Below are 18,290 nucleotides of genomic sequence, written 5' to 3'. Positions count from 1 at the left end.
CCAAGTATTGATTGAGCTGAACCCATCCAAGAATATTCCATCTCACTCCTGATCAGTGCCTTGTAGATTCTAAGCAGGCATTAGAAAGTCAGGAGTGACATTCCATCTCAGCCATGCAGCCACTCTGAGGTTCTGCACGTGCTACCATTTTGACTTCTCGTTTCAGAAGTTGATGTTGCACACAGACCTCCGAGCCCTGCACACTGAGGGGTGGAAAAACAAAAGGGATTATTGTGGCAACTAAAGCCCTCCTGACCAGAACTCCTAGTTTCCGTGCTGTTGTAGCCACATATATGGCTGGTCAAGGTCAGTTTCTTATCAGTGATAAGATATTTTGCAGAAGTTGCTTAGGAGTTGAGTCTATCATTGTATAAATGGGGCTTTAGCTTTCTTCATTCCTTAGTTGGGTAAAGTACCTTCTGGAAACATTAGGTGCAAGTTTTGAAGTACAGCATAATTGGTTTTTTTTGTTTCATTTGTGATTATAACATTCTTTGCAAATAGCTATTTTTACATTAATTTTGCAGTACTTTGTACTTCCACCAAGTTTAGAAGAACGCATCATAGACTTTGGTGTGTTGAGTGCTGCAGAAGATGGCAGTGTTATTTTTGTCATTATGAATAGCAACCCAATTGAGGTAAGGTGCCATTTTTTAGATCATAATTGATTGTTTAAGAACGTGTGCCGTGTTTCATACTGTTACTAATTTTGATGTCTTGATCTCCTCAGCTGGCAGTAAAAGGCTGGTATGTAGTGGGAGACGGCCTTAGTATTGAATTGCTGATTGTTGAGAAAGGCAACAGGAGTTCAATTTCCAGCATTTCTGATTTAGAAAAATTGTCGCCAACAGAACAATCTTCTGTGAGTCTGTTTCTGATCATGTGAACATATTTCTTTAAGTATTAAGTTCATTTCAAAACTCTCTTCTGTGCATGGCATGCTTCCAATCAGGTTTTGTATTAACTGAATTCTAACAAATGGTCCGTCCTACCCAAACCCTTGACTGTCTTAATGCTTGCAAATGAATGCTTTTAGTTTATAACTGTTAGTTTTTCAATGGACTTTAACCTAAGATTTTTTTACATGTATTACAAAATCCACATGCTATTCCATGACCCATTGTTGCAGGTGCTCCTGTTAAATCCTAAAGCATGTACTTCAATTCCAGCAAATGTCTACTTTTGGCAACTGGGACTACATCTAAGTTAGATTTATGTAATGCTAAAGTTTTTTTTTTATCACATGACTTCCAAACACCATAATCTCTAATAGTCTTAGAGCTAATAATTTTTGTTCAAAGAAAATGTTATTCTTAATATCTCAATGCTTTGTCTCTAGTCGATTTTTCAAGAGGGCCAGAAATAATCCTAGATTGAAGGGGGCATTGTGGCTGACAGTTAGCAATCTTAATCAGAGTGTTGAATTTAAAATGTTGGTATGTCTTGTGATTTTTGGCAAAAGAAATGTGAAAACAGATTTTGATTTATTGACTTTATTGAATTATTTATTGAGACATGTATTCAATATAAAATAGTGAAAAGTTCATACAGTCACCATGCATTGGTGCTATTCTCAACAACTTAAATTAAAACTAATTTAACTTAAAATGGTCCTGCGTGTAACTTAACTGGTAAAAGCTAGTTCAAGATTTCACATGCATTTTGGCACACATTCTATGAATGTTTGTTTGATTATCATAATATTTCTAAAACCTGTTGTCCATGTGGTTAAACATGCTGCTCAAAAAGTATTTTTGGAAAGCTGTGTTCATTGAGTTTAACATTGTTGCATGCAGCACGGGCATGTTTTGGATATACCTCATAACTATTTAACCATGAGGGTCTGCTGAGATGCAATACGTTTCCTTTGAGTCCATTACATAATTATGCCTTGCCAGTTAATAAATTCATTGGTAAATGTTTAGTGTTTTTTTTTTTGAGGTGTTATGATTAATTTTGTTTTTGAATGGTATTGCTAATCAATTCTGAAGATTTACACCTAAATCATACAACCATTAGAAACTTTAAAGTTTGTGATGTTCTTGTTTTGCTTTGTGAACTATCTGGCTTAAATGTTTTTGTCATAGTATGGTCATATTATTGTTTGTGATAAGGTTAGTTAAATTGCTTTTTATACAAGCAAGCACATTTTTACACAATGTTGCTGAGGTAAATAAAGCTATGTGTAACTTGATATGTCACTTAAATCTGATGTAAAATCTGTCGTTAGAGAGAAGAAGGTTAAGAGGTGACTTGATAGAGACATACAAGATGATCAGAGGATTAGATAGAGTGGACAGTGGGAGCCTTTTTCCTTGGATGGTGGTGGCTAGCACAAGGGGACATAGTTTTAAATTGAGGAGTGATAGATATAGGACAGATGTCAGAGGTAGGTTCTTTACTCAGAGTAGTAAGGGCGTGGGATGCCCTGCCTGCAACAGTAGTAGACTCGCCCACTTTAAGGGCATTTAAATGGTCATTGGATAAACATATGGATGATAATGGAATAGTTTAGGTTAGATGGGCTTCAGATTGGTTTCACAGGTCGCCGCAACATTGAGGGCTGAAGGGCCTGTACTGCGCTGTTATGTTCTATGTTCTAAATTCATTATTCTACCTTGGGAGTAATTAGTTTCTAACCAAAGGTAGTTAGATCACAGTTAATGTCAAAACTAAGAAATAAGTGTTTGAAGTGCACGTGGCACAAGACTCAAAATAGAGATGCGAGGTAGAGCTCAGCTTTTATCAGCTGAGGTATTATCCCCTTAAACCATCACCATCAGCATTGTCTTCACGAACCCATCCTTAATCTAGTTTATCTAGTTCATTCAGGGTTAGAATTGAAAGAAGTGATTATCTTTTGAGAGCTTCACTGGCTTTGAGGTGATATCAAGTCTATAAGTATTTACTAATGGATAATGTATTTGTGCATTCTTCACAGGTGATATTAGCATCTGGTTATTATGCAGTGTTTAGGATGAAGTTGACTGCAAAAGAACTTGAAGGACCATATGATGGAGCAGTGCAAATCACAACAGATTATGAGGTAGTGTTTGTTTAAAAACTAAGTCTTTATTATAGATTCAGTGTTAACGTGAGTAACGAAAATACCTTTACACTAGTTTATTTTTAAAGTGCAAATTTTGTGACCATAATCTCCATGATGTTAATTATTCCTTCTATCAGAATCAACAACTTAATCTGTTAAAATCAATTTCTCGGCTGCTAACAGCCGGTCCAAATATCTTCATTTACTAGGTGAACAATTGATCTGCACCATATTGTCATCTGTTGGGACACTACTTGAGTGTCTAACACCAAACCACAGGTATAGTGTGTAGAAAAGTCAAGTAGGTATGGTGAAAGTACATGTTTAAAGTTATGCACACGTAATTCAAGCATTTGGGAAATGTTTTAACGAAGATCTGTAGCTCGGGTTGCGGTTTCGGTTGTAGGTTGGTTCGCCAAGCTGGCTGGTTTTCATGCAAGCATTTCGTCTCCCTTCTAGGTGACATAGTCAGTGCTATGTAGCTGCCGATGATGCGCAGTTGTTCTGTCCTGCTCTGAATTTATATGGTCTTGTCTGTCATGGTGGGCAGTCTTGTTTCCAGTTTTATATTGTAGTGGTATGTAGATGTACAGCGCTTCAGTGGAGGCTACGCAGCACTAACGATGTCACCTAGAAAGGAAATATTTATACGAAAACCTGTCAGCTCGAACAACTGCAAGCATCTGGGAAGCACGTCATCACAGCTGGCATGTGATACAGGGAGTGGTTGGTATTGTCCTTTGTCAGTACCAAAATGTTTCAAATTTACTGACAACACAAGGTTAGGCAGGAGAATAAATTGTGAAGATGACAAAGTCAAAAAAAAGCAGGTTAAGTGAATAGATGTGGCAAATCAAGTATAACCTGGGAATGTGTGAACTTGTATGTTTTTGGCAGCAAGAATAATTAAGATTAATATGTAAATGAAGAGCACTTGCAGGGATCTGGGTGTCCACATGCCAAAATTGCAAAAGGTTAAAATGCAGTACAGCAAGTAAATAGCAAAGCTAGTAAAATATTACTTATTACAAAATTGAATAAAAGAGTAAGAAGTTATGATTCTGTTGAGGCACTTCTGAGTCTGCATCTGGAGTACTGTGCATTATTAGTCATGATATTTAAAACTCAAATGCATTGGAGGAGTTGAGACAGTTTGGACTAATTCCTGGAATGAGTAAGTTATCTAATGAGGAAAGTTGGACAAGCTATACTTTTATCTGCTGCAGTTCAAAATACGAAGAGTTAACTTGATTGAATCTTATAAGATACAAAGGGGTCTGCATATTGCAGATGTGGGGAAGATGCTTTTTCTTTTGGCAGAATCTAGTACTAGAGGTCATAATTTAAAAATCCAGAGGCTGCCCATTTAAAAACAGGTGAGAATATGAACAAGTGTCTTTGGAACCCATTTCCTGAAAAAGTGATGGGAGCAGAGCCTTTGCAATTGTTTAAGGCACCGATACAAGCCGCGTTGTTGATCAGGGGTTTGAAAAATTATGTGGGAATGTGGATTTGACGTTAAAATGAGATCACCCATTTTATTGAATGCTAGAGCAGATTTGAGGGGCTGAATGGCCTACTCCTGATTTGTATGGTCTAGTATATTTTGGTTTATATTTGAACCAAAGCTGTAATAATGTCAGGAGTGAATAGCACGGTGGAACCTCAACTGAGTGCCAGTGAGCAATTTATTGCTGAACAAGTTCCGCTTGATAACGCTGTTGATGGCCCTTTCCATCACCTTTTATGGATGAAGCAGTAAATGACTGGGTTAATTTGTCCTACGTTCTCTGTACTGGACATAACTGGGCAATTTTAACACAACACTGACATTTAGTCAGCAGTACGAGAGCATCTTGGCCAAGGGAGCAGCAAGTTCTGGACAATGTGTTTTCGGTATTATGGCCAGAATGTTGTCAGGGTCCATTGCCTTTGCAGTATCCAGTGCTTCCAGCTGTTTCCTGCTATCACAGTGAATCAAATTGGCTGAAAACTGACTTCTGTGACGCTAGGGACCTCGGGTGGCCAAGATCACTCATTCAGCACTTACGGCTGAAGATTATGCAAATACTTCAGCCTTGTTTTGCACTAAAGTGCTGGGCACCCCATCGTTGGTGAGGACACTTGTGGAGCAGCTGCCTCCAGTGAGTTGTTTTTAATTGTCCATTACCATCCATGACTGACTGTGGAGCTTAGATGAGATCTCTTGATTGTGGAATAATTTAGTACTGTCTATTACTTGCTGCGTATGTTGTTTGGCACCCAGTTAGTCCTCTGCAACTTCACAAAGTTGACTCTTCATTTTTAGATTCTACCTAATGACTTTCCTGGCATGCAGTCCTGCACTGTTTATTGAACTAGGGTTGATCCCTTGGCTTACGGTAATCATAGAATGGAAGCTCTGCCAGGCCATGTGGTTGCAGATTGAGTTGGAGTATAATTCACCTGCTGCTGACAATCAACTATATCCCATGGATTTCTGGTCTTGGCTTGCTATAGTGCCACAAAATACACTGGCGAGTATTATTGATTTTGAAAAGTGGAATTTTGTCTCCAAAAGAACTGTGAGGTTGTTACTGGTACTGTCATGGATAGATACATCTGTGACTGGTGGATTGGTAAGAATGAGAGCAATTTTTTCTTCACCCTCTTGGTTCTCTCGCCCCTTGCCACAAACACAATTTAGCAGCTATATTCTTTAGGACTCAGCTAGCTCAGTCAGTAGTGCTGCTGAGCTATTCTTGATGGACAGTAAAGGTCCCCAGATCGGTGTAGTCTGTGCCCTTAAGTGATGTTCAACTTGCGACATACTTATTCATCAACTCAGGGGAAGTGATACATAGGAGGCTTCCTTGCTGATGTTTGATCTGAACCATGAGACTATTTTCCCTATTTCTTTCTTTTTTTTTTTTTGAAAAGCTGTTTTAGCATTTTGATACTGCCAGGTGACAGGCTTGCTGGGCCAGTTCAGAGAGCAATCAAGAGCCAGCCTTGCTGTTGTGTGCCTGGAGTTGCATGTAAGCTGGACCAGATAATGACAGAAGAATTCCTTTTCTAAAGGACATTGGTGAACAAGATGGGTTTTTGCAACAATTGACAGTGATTTCATAGTTACTGTTAGAGACTTAATTGCAAATTTATTTTGAATGCAAATTTCAACATCTCTTTCGGGATTAGAACCTGGGTCCCAGAGCATTACCAGGGTATCTGGATTGTTTATCCGGTGTCAATACCATGACATCTTTGCCAATTTGTAACTGAGCTGACTGATCGATTTCCTATCTATTCCCACCACCAGGTAGCATTTCACAGCAGGGATCTAGTGAAGAACTACTGTGAAGACAAGAATATTTATTGACTGAAGTTTAATTTGTAACAGACTGCTATATTCAGTAATCACTTTTCTGTTTGTTCTTGACTAACACTTGTTTCACTTTGATTTTTGCAGATTTTAACTATTCAAGTAAAGGCACTTATTGCTGTAGGCTCCTTGGTTTGTTCACCAAAGCATGTTGTTCTTCCAGGCTCATTTCCAGTAAGATACTCATTTTTGCTCATTTTAACATTTTAGTATTTTACTGTTCTTGCCTAAATGTTGAACAAAACAAGAATAGTTTGAGTGACCTTGAAACAAATGTTAATTCGTCTTTTGAATGATTCTTTGAGTGAGCAGAACCTGGACCTGACCTACATTGTAGTTCGATTGTTTGTTTGTGTATCTGTGATGTAAATTTATTGTGGTGTGGTAACAAGTTTTTTTTTTAAATTGTAAGTTTATGAATATTTTGTTTTACAGGGGAAAGTAGTTCATCATAGTTTAAATATAATGAGTTCCTTCTCACAGAAGGTGAAACTACAAAATATACGTCCTCTAACAGAGGATGTGCGATTCTACTACAAGAGAATGAAAAATAACAAGGATGATTTAGAATCAAAAAAGAAATCCAAGGTTTGTCATACTTCATCTTGTGTAGTGTGTATGATTTATGGTGGATGCATTTACTCAGCACATTTAGCTTGCAAATTCAAACAATAGACTTCTGATGCCACACGATAGTAAAAATAGGAAGAGAAGGATAGAGCAGATGAATACCTGACAGGAGAGAAATGTAAGAGAAGGCTTTAGATTCCTGAAGGGGCAGGTGGGACTTGTACAGGTTGAGTGAGGTGAGTTACATCTGAATAGGACTGGGACTGACATCATTCTTGGAAATTTTTCTAATGCTATTTGGATGGATTTGGATTAGATTGGCAGGATTGGAATCCTGACAACTAGTCCAAAAAGGAGAGAAGCAGAGTTGGAATTAGAAGTTAAGACACTTGAGAGTCTGAACAGTGAAAGAAACATAGACAAGTTAAGAAAGAGGTGAGGATAGCAAGCTAAATGAAATATATTTTAATGCAAAGAACCAGAGACTAAGGCACACGGAGTATGGGCCAAATGCTAGCAAATGGGACTAGATCTGGTTGGGATAACTGGTGAGCAAGGACAGATTGGACCAAAGGGCCTAATTCTGTGCTGTATGATGTAGCTATGGCCAAGACTCAGTTGAAAGATGGGCAGGATTGGCAGTTCAGCATTCCAGGTTGTAGGGTTTTCAGTTGAGATAGAGGAATAGAAGAGGAGGGATGGTGCAGTGTTGATCAAGGAATCATTTATAGCAGTCAGAAGGAATGATATCTTGGAAGGATCATCAAATGAGGCTGAAACAAAAACAGAAACTGCTGGAAAAACTCAGCAGGTCTTGCACCATCTGTGGGGACGTAACAGTTACTGTTTTAGGTCCAGTGACCAGTCTTCAGAAACGGCATCAAAACTTTCCTACAAGGATGTCAGGCCTGTTCCTGTTCAGATGTAACCTGCTTAATCTGTACAAATCCCATCTGCCTAGAAACTGTACCAAATGCTTCAAGAATCTAAAGCTCTTTGTTGCACTGTCTCTCTCCTTCCACACACTTATCTGCTCAATCTATTGCTATTTGGAGATGAATCCGAGCAGGTGGAAGGTGTAAGATAGCATTTTAGAGGTGATAACTATAAATTCAGTTATCCTCCAGATGAGGTTCATTGGGAACCAGAGAGTTAGTGTGTGGATCCGGAAATCATGGGCACAGCCTCAGTGCAGACTTTGCATTGGCCTTCACCAAAGGAAAAGGACAATGCGAGTGTAGAAGTTAAGGTGGTAGATTTTGAATTAGAAGAAATTAATATAGAGAGAACTGGTGTGAAGGTTTAGCAGCCTTGAAAGTGAATAAATCTGCAAGCACAGATGAGATGTATCTCAAGGTTATTAAGGGAAGTAAGGGATGAGATAATCGGAGACACAAGCAATAATTTTTAAATCCTGTCTGACCACAAGCAAGATGCCAGAGAACTGGAGACTGTGTGTTAACTTTGTTCCATTATTTAAAAAAGGGAGGAAGGGATAGGCAAGGAAATTAGACTAATTGACCTGTGGTGATGGGAAAGATTTTTTTTAAAAGAAAAAAATTGAGGCACAGAATATATTTGTACTTGGAGACACCGATTAATCAGGGGCAGCCAGCATGGGTTTATGTGAAGGTCACATTTATGACAAATTTGATTGAATTTTTTTAGGCACCAGGAGTATTGAGAAGGGTATTGCATTTGATGTGGTTTGTGGAATTTAGAAAGGTTTTTGATGGGGGCCCTCATAGCAGACTGATCAAGGATGTAAGAGCCCATGGGAATGCCAGACAAATTGGCTGAGAGGTAGGAAGCAGAGAGTGATGGTAGAAGGTGTTTTTCTATGACTGGAAGTCTGTTACCAGTGGGGTACTACAGGACTTGGTACTGGGCCCTTGTTTGTGGTGCACAATAATGTTATGGACTTGATTGTAGTGGATATGATCAAGACATTTCCAGATGATACTAACATTGGTAGATACTGATAGTAAATACTGCAGAAGATCACTAAACCGCAGGAGGAGCGCAACAGACTGGTCAACTGAGCAGAGCAGTGGCAAATGGAATTCAACCCAGAGAAGTAAGGTATAAATTTGGAGGACTATTAAGGTAAGGGACTACACTGAATGTTAGGACCCTGGAAAGTACTGAAGATCAGAGAGACTTTGAAGTACATATCCACAGATCTCTGTATAGAGGTAGAGAGTATAAAAGCAAGGAAGTGATGCTACATCGCTACAAATCACTGGTCAGATAACACTTGGAGTATTACGTTCAGTTTTAGACAACTTATTTAAGGAAAGAAGCAGTACAGGTAGATCAGATGGTTATGAAGGCATTTGGGTTACTTGCCTTTAATAATTAAGATATCGAATAAATGAACAGGAAGTTTATGCTGGAACTGTATAAAATAGTGGTTAGGCCACACCTGCAGTACTTCATGCAGCTCTGTTCACCACGTTATAGGAAGGATGTAATTGACTAGGAAGAGTGCAGAGGAAATTTCCCAGGCTGCTGCTTGGGCTGGAGGACCTGAGCTATGAAGAAAGATTGGATAGGCTAGGGTTTTCTTTGGAACAGTAAAGCTTGAGGTGGGTCCTGATAGAGGTAAATTTGGGGGGCCTGGATAAGGCGGATAGAAGGGTGGATGAAACAATGTTTTTAATGGTGTTGGGAGTCTGAAATGTACCTCCTGATAGAATGGTTAAAAGACTAATACTTGAGCAGTAACTATTCACTTGAGTTGCCATAGCCACCGGGGCTATAAACCAAGAGCTGGAAAATAGGATTAGTGTAATCAGACTTTTCTTTTTTGGGGTCAGTGCAGACGTGGGCCGACTGGCCACTTTTTCTGTGCTATAAATTTCTACATCTAAGAAGCATTTACCTAACTCTGTATGTTTTAAACTTCTGCAGTGCAAAGTCAAACATTGGTTGCTTTGGTACAACTTAAATATTGACCTGATTTGTTAATTATGTTTTATCCTTTTTTGCAGATAGCAAATATTTATTTTGACGCTAGCTTACAATGTGGGGATTATTGTTATGTGGGATTGCCTTTTTTATCTAAATGTAAGTAACTGTAATTAAACACTGTAATTTCATCAAAAAAATGTACTTGTGGCAAATACAAGTGTTTTTTTGCATTGAGTTTTTATTTGTCTCCCACCTTTTCCCAGCGGAGTTAAGATTGCAGCATAGTCTCGCAATGCAAGATGATGCATGGGATGCAGACTGGGATCTGTATAAGAATTTGTACAAAAAATGGACAGAACTTAAAGAAAACTCAGGGCACAAGTGAGTTTGTTAACCATTTTAGTGCTGAAAGCATTGTTTTAATAAAGACGCCTGTTATTGATGGATTGGGTAGCACTGTGTTCCCACTGTCCTTTAATCAATTACTCTGGAACTTTTTGATTTCATATTTGGCCCATTAATTAATTTCTTTTGTCGAGTGTCCTAACTGAAATGAAATTGGATTCTATTAGCCACTTTCTTGGATGGGGTATGAGTTTACTGTGTGCAATTATTTAATGTGTCTGGTCCTGCAAGCACCTAATGTAGGAATCATTAGAATTTTACAGTACAGGAAGCCATTCGCACCATCTTGTCTGTACTGGCTCCTGAAAGAGCTACCCAGCCATTCCCATTCTCCAGCCCTATCACCGTAGCCTTCTAAATTCATGACTTTCAAACCTCCAATTGCATTTGTGTCCGCCACTCTGCAGGCAATACATTCCAAATCCTAACAATTGTGTGAATAAAGAAGTTTCTCTCACTCCTAGCGCTCTCACTGACAGTTTTGAAGTTGTGACTCCGTACTCTCTGACATACCAACTAGTGAAAACAGGATATCCCATCTCATAATTTTGAACACATCAGTAAGGTTACCTTTTAATCTTCTCTGCTCCAAGGCAAATAAGGCCAATATCTCTGTTTTTCCTTGTATCTAAAATCCCTCCATCCTGTTATCATTCTTGTAGTTCTCCTTTTGTTCGTTCTCCAGGGCTTTAATATCTTTCCTTAAATAAGGTGTCTAGAACTGAACATAATACTCCAAATGTTATCTGACCAGTGATTTTTGTAGCGATGTAGCATCACTTCCTTGCTCTTATACTCTCTGCCTCTATAAACCCATGGATCCTATAAGCTGCCTTAACAACTTTTTCAACTTCTCTGGCCACCACGCAGAATTATGCACGTGAACCCAAAGCCTGTCTGCTGTTGTACTCCCCTCAAAGTTGTACCATTTGAGTCTGTGTTGTCTTTTTCTTTTTTCCTAGTAAAATACATTACCTCATATTTCTCTTCACTTGAAATTCATCTGCCAGGTGTCTGCCCATTTGGCCATTTTTCCAGTGTTCCTCTGAAGCTGTTCTGTGTCATTCTACAATTCTGTTCTCCCTAGCTAAGTATTAAATGCATATTTAGAGATTTTGCCCTCAACACCCATCCCCCAAATTGTTTGTAAATCAGAAAAAGCCAACACTGTTCCTTGGAGAGCACCACTTTAAACTTATCTCTAGTGTGAGAAATGCCCATCTATACCTACCTAAAGAATGGTGTCTAGACTTTGGAACTAATATATTTATGAATAAAATTGCAGAGAATTTAACATCATATCAAAGCTGCTAATTTGTTGTCTTGATGCTGATTTAAGCTTTTAAAACTTCACATCTGTAGCAGCAGCAACCTGATGATAAGCTCCTAACTGATTTAAGGTCAAGTGTGAGGCGCTAAGAATAATGCCAAACCATTAGATAGAGGTGGTGAGCTGAAGGTAGTTTGGATTCAAAGCACAGTGGAACTACAGTGATTAAATCTATATCAAAGTTGCAGAATTAATTTTTAAGCATTCAAATCTATAATACTTTATTCAAGGTTAATATGTTCCCGGCTGAAATTAAATGGAATTTAAACATAGCAATTAATAGCAACTGAGGGTTAGCTCAGTTGGCCGGATGGCTGTTGTGCGACGCAGAGTAATGCCAACAGTGCAGGTGCAGCTCCCGTACTGGCTGAGCTTACCATAAAGGTAATGACTTCTCAACCTTGCCCCTTGCTTGACATCAAGTGACCCTCTGGTTAAACCACCACTAGTCATCTCACTAATGAGAAAGCAACTCTATCTTCTGGGACTGTGGTGACTTTTACTTTTAATAGCAAATGAGTTTTATTTTTAGAACCGTATGGATATCTGTCCTCTGTCATGTCTCTTGTGTCTGGCTCACAGCCCTGTCAATAAGACTTGGCTCAGTTGCTAAACAAGGCAGTGTTGCTGTAGAGATAACAAAGTGTGGAGCTGGAGGAACACAGGCCAGGCAGCATCAGAAGAGCTGGAAAGTTGACGTTTTGGGTCGGGACCCTTCTTCAGAAAATACGTCAACTTTCCTGTTCCTCTGTTGCCTGGCCTGCTGTATTCTTCCAGTTCCACACTTTGTTATTGCTGACCTCAGCATCTGCAGTTCTTGCTATCTGTGCCTGCAGATATGTCTGTATAGCTGTGGCAATCACATAATATGTTATGTAAAACAGTGGATCAACTACTGCAGAGAGTAAAATTCTTGGAGTGGATTCACTTCATTTAAATTTTAGCTTGCACTGTCTGGGACATAGCAAATGTCACATTGCTGTGTTGTACAGTGCTTTAACTACATGTTGCAATATTCTAAATGAAGCTGCATTGTTCTAGTTTTTTAATGAAAACGTTTAATGAAGGCATGAATTTTTGACTAGTTGTCTTTTTTTTTTGTTTTAAGGGTTGATGTTGTCTTTGAAGTAGATACAGACCTACAGAAAAATGTTCAAGCTGTAGTAACATCAGAGCTTATGTGGCCATCATTGATCAATACAACACGAGATTTACTTTTCCCACTCACAAACACAAATAACACATCAGTAAGTATTGATTTGTAAATTTAAATTTAAAAAATAAATTTTAAAAATGGAATCATTTTTGAATGGCTTTAAAAAGTTGCCATGCAGTAATTTGCATTCCTAACTATTGTTTTCACACTTTCTTTTTCCATAGGAAAAAGAACTAATTTTAGAAAATCCAGCAGATGTACCTGTGTTTGTCCAATTACTTCCTTTAGCATTGTATCCTAATCCTTCACTTGTTGCAGATGTGTTAATGGAAAGGTGCGTATTTGCTTTTTAACTTTATTACTTTCCACTGTTTAACAATGGGAGTAGATAGGATTGGTTATATCTCATTCTACTCCCAGCACCTCATACTACGTAGCCTTCAAGAGAAGGAAATCTAGTCAAACATTATCTTTCTCTCTTTCCCTTACTCTTTGAAGTACCTTTTTAAAATATAACTTACTTTCCCTAATCAACCTGCTCAGAGATGTTATTACACACCTCTGGAGTAGATGGGACTTGAATCCATGCCTCACGGTCCAAGGGTAGGGAACTACCACTATTCCACAGGAGGTCCCTCAAACAGGAGAATATTCACTATCATATTCCAGCTGTGCTCAGTTTGCTGGAGTTTAAGCTGGTGATTGTCTTGGTCTGTGTAAGTCAACTTCTCTAATTTATCAGTTAAGCCTTCAGGAAATGTATTTCCAATTCCACATGGCTCTTAGGTTGAGAGGAAGCTTCCTTGATAATAGGATTTTCGGCTAGTGCCATAGTTGCACTGGGGCTGGTACAAATGTACTGTGCAAGGTTTTCTAGTCTACCTGACTGAAGTTTTCTATAGTGAAAAGACACAGAAATCCAACTTTTATAAAAGTGGATTAATTCTGGTATCAGGTCTGGGACTAAAAAGCTTGTAGTGTGAGAGCTATGAGTTTTTTAGTAGCTATTCTATTGCTGTTCGGTTTTTTTGTAATTCTGAATTATTGAATCGCAAGCAACAGTATCTAAGTAACAAATGCAGAAGTTGCTGGCAAAGCTCAGCAGGTCTGGCAGCATCTGAAGAGAAATAAGTTAAGGTTTCAGGTCAGGTGACCCTTCGTATCTAAGAAATGGTTGCTTATGGAAAAAGAGCATTCCAGAATAAAAAAATATTTTAATTGGATGGTTAATTTCAAGGAAATGCAAACAGATCTACCTCTGACATCTTGGAATCAAAGAACGACCAGCAGAACTGTAACAGCATATTGGGCTAGCTTTAGAGTCAAGGTATTTTCCCACATGGAAGAAGATAGGATAGACCACACCAGACCCCCCTCGGTGATGAGAAAACTGGAGAGTGAAATGAAGCAGAAAAAGGTTGAGTATGGCAGACGTCAGGTTGAAGTTAAAAGTGATGACCAGTCTAAGTATTAAAGGTTCAGAAGGAAATGAGAGGGGGAATCACCATGAAGAAACTGCAAATACGTATAGACATCTAAATAATAAAATTGTATCAGAGATAGTAGGAATTGCAGATGCTGGGGAATCTGAGATAACCAGGTGTACAGCTGGATGAACAGAGCAGGCCGAGCAGCATCAGAGGAGCAGGAAGGCTGACGTTTCGGGCCCGAAGGGTCTAGGCCTGAAACATCAGTCTTCCTGCTCCTCTGATGCTGCTTGGCCTGCTGTGTTCATCCAGCTCTGCACCTGGTTATCTTAAATAATAAAATTGTCATGAATTATACAGTATAGGTAGTTCTGCTATAACGTGTTTCATTCATGCGAATTGGCTGTACTGCAATTGAATAGTGGACGTTGTTTGGATAATGCAAGCTTTCTGCTGTACAGAGTGTTTTTTCGTAGCAATTTCCCCATAACGCGATTTTCTATGGTGTCTTTCTACAGTACGATTTCCTGTAGCGCGAGGTCACACAAGAACGCAACTATCATGTTATAGGAGAACTACCTGTACTGTAGAGGCCCTTCTATCCATCATATCTGCATTTACTGAAACTAGTTCCCCTTTCTAGAAATTGATCCGTAGCTTTGAATGTTATGACATTTCAAGTGCTTATTCGAATAATTTTCAAAAGGTAAGGTTTTCCACCTCGATACCGTCCCAGGCAGTGCATTCCAGATTCTCTCAACCCTCTAGGTGAAAAGTTTTCTTCAAATCGCCTCTAAATTTCTTGACTTTTTCACTTCTTTTTTTTTTTAAATTCATGCACCCTTGTTATTGACCCTTCAACTAGGGGAATAGCTGCTTCCTATTAATCCTGTCCATGCCCCTCATAATTTGTGTCTCAATCAGGCCCCCTTTCAGCATTCTCAGCTGTAAAGAAAACAGTCCGAGTTTCTACAGCTTCTCTTCATAGCTAAACTGCTCCATCCCAGCAACAAGCTGGTGAGCCTCCTCTGCAGAGGAGGGGTATGAGTGACTTTGTTAGGTGACTAACTGAGAAGTCGGACTCTTCTCCAAGGAGAAAAGAGAAGATTAGGAGGAATTATAACAGATATCTGAAACTAGTCTGCTAGAGACATACCATTTCCATTGGCAGAAGGATTTGAGGAGCAGAGGATGTATTTGGCTACATGAGGAAAAACCTTGATGCAGTGAGTAAATTGGCTCTGAAATGCACTGTGACTCCAAAAATAGATTCGGTTGTGATGTTTGAGGAGATTTGGATAAGCACCTGAAGAGGGAAAATTACCTGGTAATGAGAAGAGGAAGAGAATGGGATAGCTGAGTTGAACTTACAAAATATCATTATGGGCATGACCAGTTACAGGACTGCCTTTTGCTTTTTGTAATCAATCCATGAATCTAGATTGTGTGCTTTTAAAAACAATTGTAAATTATGATGCTACCTCTGGGTGGGTATATTGCTACTTTTCTTTTGAAGAATAGTCAACTCCTTTTTAAAGGTTTAGGAAAGGAAACATTTACATCATTGCATGAATATGTTGAGATGCGAAAACAACAATCTGTATAACCTTTTTTGATCTGCATTATTTTCAGTACCAAATAAGTTTGAGTTTGGCATTAGTATGCTATGGATAACAAAAACCAATCATTTTGCAACGTGGCATGAGGAAGGAAACTCCTAAAAGGCTAGCTTTCCCTGTCAGTTCATTGTTACTAGTTAGTTCTGACCCGCAACTGACTTGATAGTGTATAATAAATCAGCTACATTATTACAAATGAATGTGCAACCACTTCCAAACTGGATTCTTGAAGATCTTTTGACATCAATTTCAAATTGTGATAGTGATCAAGTCAGTGATCCTAATTATTAGCCATGGGTATCTGATCTATTGTATATAATTCAGGTAAAATATTTCACATAGGCTGGTTAGTGATATGGAAGGTTTAGTAAAAATAGCTTATACATTTTCCATAACTTTCTTTGTTTAATTTCAGGCTTCACTTGGGCAAACATGCAAATCTGGACACACAAACCTTTGAATTTAAAATTGTCAGCAACCATGTAAGTAAAATGTTTTTCCTTTCGAGGAGAAGAACAAATGGCTCCATTTGTGGGTTCAGTATGAGCTTGAGAGATTCCTATTACATTGGGTTGCATTGTGGACTTTGTGACTTCAGTAACTGATATAAGAACTTGAAATTTGATGGAAGAGAAAGAGCATTGCTCATCTATATGATTGTATGCATATATACTCTTAATAGGGATGTGTTGGTCTTGATAGAATCCCCAGCAGAAAATCACTTTCTACAACAAAAAACTTTGAATCAGTTGTTATGTCTTATTTAAATTTAAAAGTTTATTTCATCTATTTTTCTTCTAAATTGTTTCTAGACATCGTCCATCAAAACTTCTTCAGGATTTGTGGAAGGTTATGCACGACAGTCTGTGCTAAATATAATTCTGAGATCTGGTGAAAAAAGATCTATGACCGTGAAGTTTACTCCAATTCACAACAGAACTGTGATGTCCTTAATAATTGTAAGGTGTGTTTCTGGTCATGTATTGACTTCTGATGCACTGACTGAAGATTATTTCTCTGTTTTCTTCATTTGTAGAAGATTATCAAATACATTTCTTATCTTAAAAATACCAAATTAGATGAGATTTAAATAACATGCACTGAGTTTAGACACCCTTTTCTAATCTGGTCAACTCTTCAGGCTTGCTGACTATTGAGTTAGGAAAATTTTAACTAATGAAGCTTATGTTACTGATAATTAATTCAGAACTTTGATCTGTGATTGTTTTGTCACCTAACTTTGTTTCTGCAGAAACAATCTGACAGTAGTGGATGCAGTTGTGGTACAAGGACAGGGAACGACTGAGAGCCTGAAGGTAGCAGGGAAGCATCCTGGTCCTGGAAGTTCATTACGTTTCAAAATTAATGAAGCTTTGCTTAAAGACTGTTCAGATAGTAAGTAATTCAACACTGAAGAAAGTATATAAAAAGGAAATACCGAGTGTGTAGAGTGTGCTGGTTAGCTCAATTGAATAGATGGCCAGTGTTAATGGCAGATTAACGGCAGCACAAGGTTTGATCTGGAGTCTGGCTGAAGTAAACTCCTGGGTCTGCCTCCTTTCCCTACCCATAGTAAAATAAAGCAATGGTGATTTGCATTTCGGCAAATGATTTCTAAAGGCTTGCCTTCAGGCCAAGACTTCAAAGAGGAGGGTGTAACAAAAAACCAATAACAGCCAGTGAGACAAATGGTCAGTTTTATTGATGCTGCTAGAAATGATTAGAAAATGGAGCAATAGGATATTTTTCTGCTCTTATCGTTTGGCTAAGTAGACAGAGGCCAAAGTTTAATGTCTCATTGTAATAGGTTCTCGAACCTTGCTCACACCTGGGTGATTCTGTTTGAATTCAGTTGTAAAAATAAATCCCTCTTTTTGTAGTAATATTGGGGGAAAACCAAAGTAAGGAGGATTATAGGTTATGAATTTTAACAGTTTGACAAATTATTTATCGTCGCTGTACAATATTACAAGTAATTTGGTTATTTCAAAGGGAGAGGAGGAGGCTGAGCATGCACCTTGAAGTTTGTCACAATGGCACTGCACCATTAGATGAATTGTGAAACCTCTGAGAAAAATGACAGCAATGGAACAAGAAGGCAGCCCCACGCCACCTTTTTTCAAAGGCTGTTAAGGATGAGCAAAAATGCAGCCTAGCTAATTATGTCCCATGAAAATCTTTTTGAAATGTGTATTGTTCATATTGAAACAATAAGCGCGGATCTGAAAATCCCAGGTTCAACCTTTTGACCTTGTGCTTAATTGCATTGTACCTAACTTCAGTAGATGCCATAATTAGTCCTGTACCAATGGCTTTGAAGCAATTGAGAGTGATAGCCATTGACACTAAGGCTGCACTTGACAATATGGCATCTAAAAGCTGTAGCAAAACTGGAGTTGGTGGGAATTGGGGCAAATTCTTCACTGCTTACAGTAATACCTGGCACAATGGAAGATGTGT

General features: G+C 38.5%; 1 protein-coding gene across 1 annotated transcript in view; it reads left to right on the top strand.

The window, feature by feature from the left end:
- The first annotated feature begins 293 nt into the window (after positions 1 to 293).
- tmem131 (transmembrane protein 131) overlaps positions 294 to 18,290 on the top strand; it is a 51,246-nt gene continuing 33,249 nt past the window's right edge. Inside the window, exons 1-13 of the mRNA XM_048597895.1 lie at positions 294 to 306; positions 505 to 638; positions 731 to 862; positions 2,942 to 3,046; positions 6,498 to 6,584; positions 6,846 to 6,998; positions 9,974 to 10,049; positions 10,157 to 10,274; positions 12,737 to 12,875; positions 13,009 to 13,118; positions 16,246 to 16,312; positions 16,643 to 16,794; positions 17,083 to 17,225. Of these exons, the coding sequence (XP_048453852.1) occupies positions 294 to 306; positions 505 to 638; positions 731 to 862; positions 2,942 to 3,046; positions 6,498 to 6,584; positions 6,846 to 6,998; positions 9,974 to 10,049; positions 10,157 to 10,274; positions 12,737 to 12,875; positions 13,009 to 13,118; positions 16,246 to 16,312; positions 16,643 to 16,794; positions 17,083 to 17,225 (1,429 nt within the window). The remainder of the gene's footprint in view (positions 307 to 504; positions 639 to 730; positions 863 to 2,941; positions 3,047 to 6,497; positions 6,585 to 6,845; positions 6,999 to 9,973; positions 10,050 to 10,156; positions 10,275 to 12,736; positions 12,876 to 13,008; positions 13,119 to 16,245; positions 16,313 to 16,642; positions 16,795 to 17,082; positions 17,226 to 18,290) is intronic.

The sequence above is a fragment of the Rhincodon typus genome, chromosome 6, assembly GCF_021869965.1.
Source record: "Rhincodon typus isolate 14 chromosome 6, sRhiTyp1.1, whole genome shotgun sequence".
Lineage (NCBI taxonomy): Eukaryota > Metazoa > Chordata > Chondrichthyes > Orectolobiformes > Rhincodontidae > Rhincodon > Rhincodon typus.
Note: the sequence above shows the minus strand (reverse complement) of the source record. Positions and strands in the feature narration are given on the sequence as shown.